The 15,504-nt window shown below is 31.3% G+C and overlaps 1 protein-coding gene across 1 annotated transcript in view; it reads left to right on the plus strand.

Annotated features, from left to right (window-relative positions):
• Positions 1–7,164, plus strand: part of SUGT1 (SGT1 homolog, MIS12 kinetochore complex assembly cochaperone) — a 64,668-nt gene extending 57,504 nt beyond the window's left edge. The window contains exons 11-13 of the mRNA XM_051983881.1: positions 2,533–2,623; positions 6,104–6,285; positions 7,030–7,164. Coding sequence (XP_051839841.1) covers positions 2,533–2,623; positions 6,104–6,285; positions 7,030–7,131 — 375 coding nt within the window. The 3' untranslated portion in view covers positions 7,132–7,164. The remainder of the gene's footprint in view (positions 1–2,532; positions 2,624–6,103; positions 6,286–7,029) is intronic.
• Positions 7,165–15,504: the final 8,340 nt, after the last annotated feature.

Genomic DNA, 15,504 nt, shown 5'->3' on the forward strand with positions numbered 1-15,504 from the left:
TGTTTTATATATCATGACTTTTTTAAACATCTAAGTTGTGTGTATATTTTGTGCACCAGCCTCCATTAATTTTAAAATCTTCCATTGGAATTGGCATAAAACAAGGTACTGAAAACATTTTCTCTTCATTCAAAACTGAAATCTATTACTGGATACTGGCCATTTCACCAGGATCATAAGGATTTCTTTTTCTGTAATATAGTCTAATAAAATGTTTAATGTTTTTAAAAGTGGAACTGCATTGTAGAAGTAGTTTACTATTCTAATTAACATAAAACCAATGATTGAACAGATGTTACTCCCTTCATAGCATCATAATCTTATTCTTAGATTTTGTTTTTTAAAATGTTGAAAGGAATTACTTCAATATTAATCATTCTAATGTGTTCAGTTTTTAAAATGGAAGACTATTAAATAAATAGGACTTTCTTCTTTTGAAAGTCACTTTTAAAGTTAAAAGTATTTATTTATTCACTGTCTCTTATCAGCATTGTCTGTCCAGTAACTTAATATTCAAAGATACTTTATTTAAATTATGTAAGTGTTATTTTGTTAGGCCCCTTCTCCTTCCTTCCCACTCCTTAATAAATAGGTTAATGACTTGCTATGACAAAAACAAAAACAAAAAAACAATAACCCAAAACAAAAAAATCCCAACAACACAAAAAAATCTCCACACAAACAAACATCATTTGGTGGCTAGTATTTTGATTATAAATTTTTCAAGGCTTAGGCTTATCTTCAGGTAATATAAAAAGTTGCCTAATATGTTATGGTAGCTGTTCAAGTTTTGTAGGATCTTCTAGAGCATATACTTTATCAACATTGCCTTTAAAGACTGTGTAGGGTCTGGAATTCCACCAAAGGAAAAGAAAAGAGGGCTCAGAACAGAACCCTGAGGGACATCTATGATGATACAACTCTTCTTTAGGTGATGACCTTATTTAGATGCTGTAGTTACTATGTTGACAGAGTATCTATTCTAAAGTAAAATTATTTTCTAAAAGAGGCAATAATAGTTGTTTTATTACAGTAATATGTGTTCAGCTTAAACTCATAGATTATTGAATGTCCTTTGGAGACAGTACATGAACCACTGTTCTATTCTTTGTTGTGTATTATATTGCAATTAACTGTTTCCATATATATTATCATATATTACTACCTTTACTTTTGTAATAAATTATGCAACTATATTGTTTAGTTTATTACTACACACTAACAGCACTTAGCACAGTATATGGTATAATAGCCAATGTTGTTTCCTTTTGACTACTATTCTAATTTACATAGCTTTTATGAATTAAATAGCTGATTGTAGACAGTAGGGATATGAACTAGGAGAGAGATAGGGTTAGTTACACAAAGGGGAAAATATAGGATTGGATAAACCCCCAGATAGAGAGCAAAAGGAAACAATTTGTAATTGCCTCCTTTTAAGATCAAGTTTAAGTTTCTTATTCTACTGTGTAAGATGCTCAGCTATCTGAGCTATATCATCCTTTCTAGTTTTATCTCTATTTCAATTCAAGAAGCATTAAGCACTTACTGTGTTTTGTTATTAAGCATAGAGACAAAAAAAATAAAAAAAGTTCCTACCTTCAAAGGTGTTGTATTCAAATTGGGAGGAAAATATTTTTACAGTTAATTCAATACCTTGTAATTTAGAGTGGGAGAAAAGGATCTAAAAATGTCTTCCATTTTAGTGGAATTTTACTTTACTCCTTAACTTACTTCAAATTTATCTTATCCTTTTCCTCCTTTATGTGTTTATGTAAGCCATTCTCTCTTTTTTGGAGTGTCCTTTACAGCTTTGCCTATTAAAATCCTGGCCATCTTTAATTAAGACCCAGGTTGATATACTACTTCCTCATTAAAACAGTATCACCCCCAACCACCCAGCTGATAGCTACTCACTGTCTTACTGTCTTTATCATTCATTTGACATTTATCATTATACTTAGCTTGTACTTATTTCTGTGTCTTTCCCCTTTTACTTTCTAGATTACAGACTCATAGAGGGCAAGGATTATGTCTTATTTATTTTTTGTAATTCTCTAATTCTTAGCATAGTGCTTTGCCTATGAGGAGCATTTGATAAATGCTTACTGAATGCATTCATGAATCAGGTGAAATTCTAATTATAGGCATCAAAAAGTGATTGTGACATTTATATAATAGAAAAACAAGTTTCTAAAATAGTGCTGTGGCCCTTATTCAGGCAGTAAGCATAAGAGTATATTTTTGTGAAAAAGATGAATATTTATTCCAAGATCCATTTTGTTGGTAATTATTAGCAATTGATATGTTTTGTTCTGAATTCTGCATTTTTGAAAGATGAGTTTTTAATTTGGAAATAAAAAGATGAATAGGACATCAGTATTTTTAAATATTTTAAGGAAAAGTTGCCAAAATCATGTAATTTAATCTCACAAGAATTTGATAACATATAAGAAAACTCTTAAGTCTTTGTGGACTGCTGGCTGTGATTTGTACATGGAATTTTTTGTTTTGTATTTGTGTTTTTTCTAGGTTGAAATAAAAATGAAAAAGTCAGAGGCTGTAAGATGGGAGAAGCTGGAGGGACAAAGAGATGTAGCCAAACCCAAACAATTCACACCAGGTTTGTTTTCTGACCTTGATAAGCTTGAAATGCAAACACTGTACCATTGACATTAAACAGTAATGAGCATTTTTTCCACTTTCATTATTTATATCCTTAAGATGAAATACTTTGAGGATAATAAATAAGATTGTTCTGGAATGAATATAAAATTGTAATTCTTGTAAAGGTCCTCATTTTATAATAAAAATTCAGAAAGAATTTAGAAAGAATGCCAACTGAAAATGACATCAGATCTCCAGAAGTTCAAGTTTGTATATTGACTTAAATTGTGATCTTGTTAATTCTTTTTGTGTTAGTTTCTCTTTGGTTTGTTCGTGTGAATCAGTTGCTTATCTTAAATTCCCTCTCTTCCCCACTTCTCTTCTTTATCCCTTTTTCTTTGCTGAGGTAGTCAAATTCAGATTTTCTAAAATTTCAGGATATTTTGTATATTTCACTACAGTACAATTCCCACTTGGATTCAGTTTCAGGGAAGTAAATAATATTTTAAGGAGTCTTTAATTCAACAAATCGATTTTAAGCTATCTGATTTGTAGTGTACTGTGTTTAGTGTCAGGGAGTTGAAAAGATGCAAAGAATGTGGAACACAATTCCGTGTCAGAGAGTTGAAAAGATGTAAAGAATGTGGAACACAATTCTAGTAAGGGAGATGAATACTGTAGTTGTTCAGTGTGCAGTGTTATTCAGTCATTTCAGTCATGGCTGACTCTACATGAATCCTATTAAGCAATTAAAGGCAAAGATACTGGAGTGGTTTGCCATTCCCTTCTCCAGCCCGTTTTCAGGTTCCAAGGACCCTGAGGCAAATAAGGTTAAGCAATATGCTCCAGGTCACCCAACTAGTAGATATCTGAAGCCAGATTTGAATTGAAGAAGAGAAATCTTCTTGACTCCAGGCCTAGTACTTTATGCCACTTAGCTGCCCTTTAAGGTGTAAATAACAAGTATGAAATGCCTTGTCATTTCAGAGGAGGGAGAGAGACTATTGTTATTCTGGAATAACCAGAGCTCATGCAATAGTCATATTTATATACTTGAGGAAATAAAATTCTGTAGTTTATACATTATTTTATAGTTATCCATTTTTAATATAAATAGTATATAATCTGAAATTCAGTGATTTCTGGAAGATTTTTTTGTGGTCAGATTTTTAACATTTTAGCTGGTTTCATTGTAAAGTATGGTTTCTGCACAATGATGCGCATAGTCTAGTTCATTATTTCAAATGAGTACTTTGAAATAATCTTTACTGTTCACATTCCCAAGAATAAAATTAGAGGTAAAATTAGGCTTACCATTTTTCCTGCAAATAAAGCTTTACTAATTGATCTGTTGTAATAATAGATGTTTAAGACCATCTTTAAAAAATAAAAATCTTTTCAAAGACATAGTTATGATTAAAATTTATTTTTAAAAATTACCTAATCAGAATAATGCACATATAGGATACTTTGTCTCCTGCTTTGTTTTCTTTTGTAACAAATTAGTATGCTTGTCAGCATCTTGTGTACTTCGAGCTGGAAGCTATAGATAAGTACAAATCACTTAACCTGCCTGTCAGCTGGGCCAATTTCTTTATCATAAAATGGAGAATGTAACCCTTGCTCTCCACTACCTCATGAACTGATGTTAGTATTAATTAGGTTAGCATTTCCTAGTCTTTTTTCTATCATATTTATAATTTGCTAAACCCACTGATAGAATTGGACAAAAAATGGGGATTAGATGCTGGTGAAAAAGTGAGCCAGGAGTTTGAAAAGCATATACTTAATGTGAATAAAAGTATATGTAGGGGTGAGAAGCAGGGCACAAAGAATCCAACAATAAATGGATATTTATTTAAGTGGAGGGTAGGAAATGAGAAAACAAATTCTCATGGAGGGTAGGATAAGTATGTATGATACTACATACCTCTCACTCATTTTGGAGCATCCAAAATTAGTTATTTTTTTATTGGTTTAAACTTCAAGTAATTATGCCTCAGTGGGCATTTATAACATATATAACATCATAGCCTGAGGCTACATTATACTATTTGTTAGAACTTATAAAAGGTGTATCTCACATTTAAAGCAAACTTTGTTATTTAGTGGAGGAAAGAATAGATTGTTACATTCTACTTTGAAGTGGCATGGATAATTATCTATCATGGCCTTTAGGTAGTTTTTAATAATTTTTAAATTATCTTTCCTGGATCTATTTTCCTAGTCAGTTGTTTTTCCATTGAGATATTTTACATTTTCTTTTTGATTTTGTTTGATTGATTCTTGATGTCTTGATGTTTTTTCCCCAATTCTAATTTTATTTTCTTCAGTTAGCTTTTATGTTTCTTTTTTCATGTGGCTAATTCTACTTTTAAAGGAGTTTTTTTTTTTTTCCCCAATCAATTTTTGTGCTTCCTTTTTCAAGCTGTTAACTTTTTCTCATAATTCTTCTGTATAACTCATTTCTTTTCCTGATTTTTCTTATACCTTACTTGGTTTTTAAAATCCTTTTTGAGGAGGACTTTTAGAGATTGAGACCAATTTATTCTTTATTGAGGCTTCAGATGTAGGCATTTTGACAGTGTTGTCCTCTGTCCTCTTCCAAGTTTTTTGATCTTCCCTGTCTCCATAGTAACTTTCTGTGATCAGGGCTCTTTTCTATTTCTTACTCATTTTTTAGCCCTTTACCTTCTTGTGGCTTGTTCACTCTGCTGGGCTTGTCCGCCCACTCTGGTTGCACCTCTGGGTTCTGGGGCTCACAGTTTGCCTTCTGTACTGGGGCTGAAGGCCTTACATGTAATGTAGCCTGCTGTTGCTGCTAGCTGCTGGGCCTCTGTTGTCTTGATCTGTGCTGTGGCTAAGAGCCTCTCACTGTCTTGCCCCCAAGCATTATCTGTATTAGGCTGTGAAACAGATCTTTTCTGAAATCCTTTTAAGTTATTTTAAGCTGGAAATTGATTTCACTCTGTCTTTTTTGTGGGCTACTATAGAATCCATTTAGAGGCTTGATTTAACTTTTCCAAGGGAAACTTGGGGAAAGCTCAGACAACTCCCTGACTTGTATTTACCATCTTTGGTAAATAGAAGTCACTCCCACTGAATAATTATTTGTTTCATTTATTCCTGGTCTCCATAGTTATTTGAGAACCTCAGATAAAAGCATTTATACTTAATGTTCATAAAAGTCCTGTTAACAATAAATTCTTTAATGGAACATAAATTTTAAATTGAATTTTGAATAAAATGCTAAAAGTTTACAATTATAAAGTAGTATTTATTGTGGGATAAAATTCCCAGGATTTTGATTTTGTCAATTGGTTGAGAATTTTTAGTTATTCAGATAAATTTACTTATTTAGGTTACAGAGAAAAATGAAATATTATTAAAAATGTGAAACTTGGCTGCTTAGGTGATTTGTTAAAATTTTTATTCCACAACATTAAAGTATTTTTGATGTGATCAAAATCTGTTGTTTCTCTCTTTAATTTTGTAGAGTCAAAACACATGTATCCATCATCCTCTCATTATACAAGGAATTGGGACAAATTAGTTGGTGAGATCAAGGAAGAAGAAAAGAATGAAAAGTTAGAAGGAGATGCAGCTTTAAACAAATTATTTCAGCAGATCTATTCAGATGGTTCTGATGAAGTGAAACGTGCCATGAACAAATCATTTGTAAGATCATGTCTTCTACTTTAAAATTTTTTTCTTTTATTTTTTCCCAAGTTACATGTAAGACAATTTTTAACATTTGTTTTAAAAACTTTGAGTTTCAGATTCTCTCCCTTTCTTCTTTTTCTTCCCCCATTAAGAAGATACAAAGGTCACATACTTTTTTAAAAAAGAGAATTGAGCAAATATCAGAAAATTTTAAGAGAACTAAATATATCCTTTTTAAAGGATAGATTATTCTGTCCTATCATCTGAGACCTTTTGCATAGTTTTTTTCCTCTGCAAAATCTGAGACCATTCCTTTAAAAGTATAAATTAGCTTACCTGTTAAAGGTTCCATAAGAAAATGGATTAGATACCTTAAATGAAAGCCTTCAAGAAATAATTATGTTATAATATAAAAACATTAGTTTTTAATATCTTCAGTAATGTCTTGTTTGGGAACCAGTTTTATCATCTAAACTGGTAACATTTCCTTTGAATGGAAGTTTGCATTGGAATCTATTTGAATTCTGTTATTCCTCATGACCAGTTATTCCTTAAGTGGCCACAATTAAATGACAAATTATCTCACTCTGATTACTTCTAACTACTCTATATCCCTAGTTATAAAAATAGAACTTACTATTGTTTATCTTCAGGAATGTTGTGTATGTTTAATGCTTTTGGTAAATTTTTAGAAAGACAAAAAAGACAATTCTAATCCTTGGCTCTAATACAATGTTGTAACCTTATACCTTGTTACAGATGGAGTCTGGAGGCACAGTTCTGAGTACCAACTGGTCTGATGTAGGTAAAAGGAAAGTTGATGTTAATCCTCCTGATGACATGGAATGGAAAAAGTTCTAAATAAATCAGTTTGCTATCAGTGTATTGAATATATTCACCTATTGTCCACTGTGTTTATATACATTGCATTCTGAATTTGAAAACAAATATTTCCTTAAAAAATGATATCTCCTTCCTTCTTTACTTTAGTGATTGCTTTTTCTTCAGTTAGTCTAGGTCTCTGAAACAAGTATAAAATTCACATTTTATCATTTGACATTTGTCATTGAGAGTTTCAGATGTACTGAAATTCATCTGTCTTGGTTTTTTTTGTTTTTGTTTTGTTTTGTTTTTTACTAGATAGATTAGTTTTGTACTTCTACAGGAAGGGGGAAATCATTCATTGGATATCTAGGATTCTTCCTTATTTTTGATGCACAGTATTTACTTAATTTATTAGATTTGGTAATCTTGGGTGAACTTAGATTTTTTTCCCACTCAGATGTTACATTGTGTTTGCTTTTTAACTCTGCTTCTGAATGAAGATGTAAATATACTTTTTCTATGAAGAAGTTTGGTCTATTTTATTTTTGAAGAGTTTTTAATGAGAAATTGTTATTTGAGACAAATCAAAAAGGAAGTTATAACTTTGTTTCTTTATGAAATAATATGAGTAATTGAGCCAGGATTTTGGTCCTTGCTTTCCAAATTATGCTGCATGGTATAAAAAGATGGGGCATTAGATTTAACATACTGCTGTTTGACCAAGCTGCAAGATAAGCTATTTGTACCTCGCTGGGAGATGAAGTAAGGATCCCCAAATTAGCTTAAATTTCACTTCTTGTGGCTTTTGACACATCATGACTCCCAAGAACACAGCAGCAGTGGCTTCTATATCCCTAATTCATAGTCCTTAGAGCTTGGGGTAGTTGAATTTTCAGTTAAATTGACAAGTATTCCTAAGCCCACTCCTGTGCGAAGTGCTATGGACATGCAATAGAAATACAAGGTTAGTTAAATTTAGCAATCTAAGGAGACATACTTTATATATAAGAGAATGATCAATGAATGTTGCACCATGGAACTCAATATGATTGAAGTTCAGAAAAAGGAAAATTGCTTCCTAAATTGAAATTTTGATAATGGGCATTTCTCAACTCCAGAAGATGATGGGAAATCTGTGGTTCTATGAGAAGCCACTTAGTTTCTCACCTGAAATCCAAGTATTAACTCTAGTGAGGCTATTAGGGAGGGAAGAACAGTGGTCTGAAGATTTAGATTCCAGTTATTTTTTACCAATTAATAGCTCTATAAACTTGGGCAAGTTATATGGAACTCTGTGCCTTGATTTCCTTGTCTGCAAAATGACAGTTGAGCTACCTTGTTGATAATTTAACCATTTAACATAATTTTTTTTTCTGACTTGTTTGTCGGTAATCCCTCCATTTTTTGACACAGTACTCATTTTTTTTCAATTTCTAATCTTTTAAAAAATCAGTTTGCTATTTCAAAAGAAATATTATATAATATTAAATTTCATATCTGCTTTTAGAAAACTTCTGATAGATACTGATAAAAAATGAATTTTTTTATGTGATCAAAGCAATATAAAAATATTTGCTTATCAATTAAATCCATCAGTATTATTCAGTTTCTGTTCTCAACCAGGCCCTATGGTTGGAGTGGGAGATGCCCAGTCAGCAGTTGATGCAGTTCTCATTTGCAAGAAGATTAAATTCTAAACTAGACGGTTTAATAACAGGTCATTAGTACCACTTTAAAAATCATTCCTTTGCACCACCATTAATGTGTTGAAAGTTTATTTGTCCTCATAAAGAATTACCAATTTCATTTTAGTCAAGGATTGTTATGTCTTCCCTGTCCTTCTCTGTTTATACTGGGCTTTTGTGTTGATAATCACTCTATAGACACACTTTAGTGCCTTATTTCTTGTGGCACTTGAGAATTTTGATTTTCTTATCACTTTTGATGATTTTTTACCCTTGTTTCCTTCAGATATAACTCTATTCTCTTTTTATTTTTGATCTTGGAGAATTCATATGTCATGGATTGCATAACATGCACATGAAACATCTATTTTCATTTACTTCTGACACTGTTCACTGTCTTCATGTTATCTTTATTGGCCTGTCTTGTTTCTTGAACTCACTTAAAACATTGGCAGTGCTATTGTACTCATTGTCCATAAGTTTGTCCTTGTGAAATTATCTGATTCCTAACTTCACACTTCTCTGTTCTCACTGTCAAGTGGGCCTCTGGTTATTTTTAGCATAGACTATCTTTTAATATATTTTTGTTTTTTAATGTCAAAAGTCCAATTCTTGTGTTAATGGATGATTTTCATATAGAATTTTCAATCATATGTGATTACATATTTGAATAAATTACATAATACTTCTCACAACTGTGTTAAAGAATAACAGTCTGAGTAGTTTTAAAAGTATGCTCTATACAAAAAGTTCAAAATGGTTTCCATTATTTGTAATGCACTTTTAGGGCTGAGCATATTAAATTCTAATGTGTTTGAGGTTTTTTGGGGTCAGGAGAAGTTGTGTAAAATTTCATTCTGCCTCTTTTTTTTTTTTTAATTAGGAAAGGAGTAAAACATTCTTCTTATTGAACTTTGATTTAATTAAAAATTCATATTTTTAAAAAATAGTTGGCAATATTAGTGAAAAACTTGAAATTGATATCTGAGCTGCTTATACTAAGACAGCGATTTAGAAGTGTGTTATTCATTATAAATTAGTTTTTCACAAATTTTTGATATTTTAAATCACTACTGCATGGTATTGGAAATGCTAAATTCACATCAAGTATATTTGTATGGGTAAATAGGGAATGGACTGGTCTTGGAGGTACTTAAAAGAATAAATCATTTATTACGTTAAGAAGTCAGGAAGAATCAAGTATAATAACTCAAGATGTAATGGTGTTGATGAAATTTAATATTTACAATATTCTACCTTGATCATAGAAGGTGATGATTTTCCTGTTCCCTTTCCCCTGATACTGCGTATTTGATATATTTTCTTTTTTTAATTATAGTTTTTATTATGCATAATAACAATTTTAGATATATAGAAATGAACAAATCCTATATAAAATAAAATCTTCCCCTAAGCAATATTATGCAAAAATTGCTTTTTTAAAAAAATTGCAATTTTTGTTTTTTTCTTTTAAATTTCTTTGTACTTATAAAATTTTGATTTTTTTCTTTTGTAATCATTGTTATTATATATACTCTTACAAGTTTTTGCTATTTTATATCACTTTGTATTAATATAGCTATTTGTGTCTTTCATATTCATCACATTTTAATTGGCTCTGTGATATTCTATTACACTTAGGTTACACAGTTTGTTAAGCTATTTTTCCAATCATTTAGTAAATGGCTTTATGTTTTTCCTTTTTACAAATTTAAGGAACTGGTAATAGTTCTGTAGGAAAAAAGGTTTCTTTTAAAAAGAAATGACAAAAGGCAGCTAGGTGATGCAGTGGAGAAAGTACCAGCCCTGAAGTCAGGAAGACCTGAGCTCAAATTTGACCTCAGACATTTAACACTTCACACTTCCTAGCCATGTGTGACCCTGGGCAAGTCACTTAACCTCAATTGCCTCAGCAAAAAAAAAAAAAAAAAAAAAAAAAGAAAAAGAAGTAGTAGGATATAATTTTGCTAATGTAATCACTGAATCAAAGGTTATAATTTATAACTTTTATGATATATTGCCAGATTACTCTTCAAATTTATAGTTCTACCAATTTTTTTTTAATAGAATGCTGTTTTAGTGCTGATACTGTAAGGTCATTTAAATACTTTTGTTTTAAACAAAGCCAACTTAACCATAGGTCTTATTATAAGAGATTTCTAAGTCACTTTCTGCTGTGGCAAAAGTAACACTGTAGGGAAATAAAACTGATTGCGGGATACATTTTATAGAATATCATTGTGCTTTCTCTTTTGCAACCCTATGCATATGCAAACACAGCCATATTACTCAAGTCTATCAAAAATTTAATAGCATGCTCTTTGCCCCACCATTGAATTTTATAGTTTTAAAATATTTGTACCAATTTGATAGCTGTGAAAGGAATGTCAAAATTGTGTTAATCTTTATTTCTTTGAATATTAAGATTTGATTAGTTTTTCAAGTAATTATTATTTTGTGCTTTCTGTTTTGAAAACTTTATATTTCTTTTTTTTTAATCCACTGGGGACTATTATATAATTAAATAATAAAATGTTAATGGAAATTGGTACTTGGTAGAAGAATAATAACAGCTTTAAAGTATGTTAAATTTTGAAAAAAAAAGATTTATATATATCTCATTTGAATCTCAACAGTCTTTTGAATTAGGAACTGCAAGTATTGTTGCCCCCATTTTCAAATGGGAAAATTGAGAATAAAAAGGAGTTAAGTGACTTTCCCGTGGTCTCATGGCATGTAACTATTACAGGTAAAATTTAAATGAACTTATTTTCCTGACTTGAAGAAAGCTGGACATGCACAATCAACTAATGCTAATAACCTTAAATTTTTTGTGGTGGAAAAAGAACTATATGATGATTTGACCCTACTTAGATTTGTACCAGTGAATAGTTAGGATTGTAATTTTTTGTATTTTTTAAATAAGACTTAATGAATTTATCAGTTAACCTTTGCTTATTTATGCTAGTGGTAAAGATGTAACATTTTAAAAAAATTACTTACTCATAGTCATTGTGTTTTTCAAGATTTTTTTCTACTTGATAGTAGTGATAAGATTTATCCATCCATTTTTTTTTTTTTTGGGGGGGGGGAAGACCTAGGCCCTTTTGTAAGATGGCTATTTAAGACTGTTCCACTGGTTCATATAGGCTCATTTGACTATTTGCTTTGTCATACTAGCCTCTTTGAAATTCTTAATCTGAATTCATTTTAGTCAGGAGTTTTAATTTCCTTCCAATCAAAGCTTTTTCTAGAGGTGCTGATTAACAGAAAAAAATTGGACCTAGAATCTTTGCCTTTTCTTCCTAAAAATGCTGTTGAACAGAAATTTCTTAATAGTAAACAAATTAATCAGATGCATAATCAGGACTTGCATGACAGAAATTCATTGCCTTTTGTATACTACTCTAGGCTTTAAGTCCACTTGAATAGAATCTAATTATGACCAACTCTTAATTAGCTGTGCAAATGGAGAAGAGCTATAGTGTGGATAATTGAAAAGAAGAGGTAACCAGGAAAAAAACAAATTTAACTCATTATAGAAGTTTTTTTCCCCTAAAAGATTTACATTCCTAATTATTATAAATTAGGATAATAAAATATTACTATTAATATACATTTATTATATTATATATATATTATAATATAATATAATATAAAAAAGTGTAGAGGACTAGAGAATTAGCAATGACTGTGACCATTGAACATACATAAGCACCAGTTTTTAGGAGAGAGAACTACCAAGTAGAATTATATCTATTTAAGGATGTAACCTGTCTACCTTTTTGTTTTAAAACAAAACCCTAAAAAATTGTCGTGCAAAGTTTTCAGGTACAGAGAATTATATTTGTCTCTTTGGTGATATTGTGTTACAATAGAGCAACCACTATTTAGTCTTCACTACAAAAAAGTGTTTTCTTTGCTTGGTAATAGAAGAATATGAGAGAGAAAAAAAATAAAGTCCTACTTCATAATTCAGGCAAGCTTTATATCTGCTTATACTTTAAACTCAGCTTAACATAACATTACATTGACTTATTCTTTATGACATTTATTATTGTCCTAATGCTTCCTTGCAAAACACATTGTTGACAGAACTGGTTAGCATTAGAACTAGAATTAGAACATTCTCAACACTTTTGGAAAATATTTTCCCGATCTGATAGTGATATTTTTTATCGCTCAAATTTTTTTTTTTAGTAATAGCCTTTTATTGTTCAAAATACATGCAAAGATAGACTTTTGCAAAACCTGGTGTTCCAAAATTTTCTCCCCTTCTCCCCACTCCCCTAAGCAGCAGGTAATCTATGTTAAATTTGTGCAATTTTTCTAAACATATTTCCACCTTTATCATGCTGTGCAAGAAAAATCAGATCAAAAGGGGAAAAAATGAGAAAGAAAACAATCAACAGCAATAAACAAAAAATGGTGAAAATATGCTTTGATTCACATTCAGTCCCCACAGTCCTCTCTGTAGGTGCAAAAAGCTTTCTCCATCACAAGTCTATTGAAATTGGCGTGAATCACCTCATTGTTGAAAAGAGCCATGTTCATCACAGTGATCCACACATAATCTTGAGTGGCTCAAAATTTTGACATCATTAAATTTATATTGATCTTAAAACATCAGTGATCATAAATTGAGTGTAGTAGCATCATGATTATTGACACCATGTGAAGGGGTAAAAACTCATTCCATCTTGCATGCAAGGGTGCTGTCTTGCATAGTTTATATCTTCCCACCTTCATGTTGCATAGCTTTAGCTTAGTATTGATTCATTTTGCTGCCTCTTTATTCACCTAATTTTTTTTCTTTCTACACCTAAATATTTGTTAACATTGTCTGTTTATCCTCACAACAATCATGAGAGATAGATGTGACTATTATCTCGATTTTAAAGATGAGGAAACTGATACAGAGATTAAGTGACCTGCTCAGGATCTCATAGTTTGTAAGTATTTGAATCTGTATTTGAACTCAGTTCTTTTTCATCTATGTAATGCTCTATACACTGCTCCTATATTGTGGATCAATACATCATGAAGTTGGGAACAAAGAGCTAATCTAGAAAACGTTAAAAGGAAAATTAATTTGATACATGATTGATCAGAAAATAGAAAATGATCCAAAAGTCTTTGTGTTATTTTAAAGTTCTGGAACACTCAGTGTGCATACTTTCATATGCCTAAATCTTTTGCTTTGTGCAATACAATTTCCTATTGGTTCATACATAAATCATACCTAATTTTATTAAGAGAGCAGGCTTTTTAAAGAAAAATTTTGGTGAATGTTTTCTGAAAATCAATAATGAGCTACTGATTATTTTATACCATGTTTTCTTAATGTGAGTCCCATGTTGTATATGTGACCTTGGGTTACCTCCACCATCTGGGCTTATTTGCTGATTTAAAAAAAAAAAAGAACATTGGATTAATTTTTTTAAGAAGCCTTCCAACATTCTCTAAGTCATCTGTGTATGGAAGTCCTTGAATAGGATTTCATGAGTTTTCAGACTTTGCATGTAAATATTTTTGCTTATGTGTGATTTCCTGGGATTTTTAAGGCACTGAATGTCAGTACAATTGAGCCAGGAGTTTAAAACTTGTGCCTTCATGTTAGAGAGTTTAGGTTGCTTCATGTTTGGAGGATGGAACCATCATTGTGTAGTTTGGCTGCACGAAGATATGGGAATTAATGATTTTTTTTTTTAGGAAGTAGACATTTGTAAATGTGTCCATAGACCAGACAGGTATGTATATAAAATTAAGTGTTAGGCCATGCACATGAAAAACACTGTTTTTGATTAGAAATATAGCTTGTATTTCGGGATGTATTAAAATCTAATTGTGAAAATAAAGTTTTGAATAGTATAAATGATTATTCAGAGTATATTTAATTTTTAAAAAATCAGTCATTAGACATTTAAGCACCTCTTATGCATTAACACCTTTTAGACACTGAGAACACAAAAACAAAAATAAAAGACCTAAAATTCAGAGCTGCCTTTGTAGGGAGGCAAAATGTACATGTTCAAAATAAGTACAAAGTAGCTTCATGGGAGAGACATTAGCAACTGGGGGAATTAGAAAGGGCCTGATGTAGGAAATGGGGTGCATAACTGTGAAGGACACTAAGGATTTTGAGGTAGAGGTGAATAGGGAATCTGTTCTAGGGACAGCTCTTGCAAAAGCACAGACAGAAAGGGGGATAGATGCTAAGTGTGAAGGAGAGCAAGAAGGCCAGTATGATTATCATGAAAATGATTGGGAGGTAAGAGCGATATAAATGTAGAAAGGCACTCAGGTGGTGAAGGACTTTGGATCATAGAAGTAATAGGTCGTTGAACAGGTGTGACTACTTTTGGGAGAATATCAGCTTGGTGTCTTGAGTGCAGGACAGATTGAAGAGAGGGAGGATACTGGAGACAGAGACAAATTGGGAGACTTTCAGTAGCCCAGGTAAAAGGCGAGGACATGATGCATATCTGATGACATCTTGTCAGGAATGCTATGAATGGGAAAGTGAGACAGATGATCTCTAAACTTAAGATTCTGTCATTGTAATGCAGATGTCAATGTAAAATATATATCATGTAATGGTAACTTTTATATACTTTGATTAGTAGATTCCTTAGAATGTGCTAAGTTAAAAAGGAAATTCAAAGGAATGCCTAGATTTGTAATAAATTTACATCACAAGATGTCTTGTGCCAGGCCTCCCTTT

Source organism: Antechinus flavipes, chromosome 3, assembly GCF_016432865.1.
Source record: "Antechinus flavipes isolate AdamAnt ecotype Samford, QLD, Australia chromosome 3, AdamAnt_v2, whole genome shotgun sequence".
Classification (NCBI taxonomy): domain Eukaryota; kingdom Metazoa; phylum Chordata; class Mammalia; order Dasyuromorphia; family Dasyuridae; genus Antechinus; species Antechinus flavipes.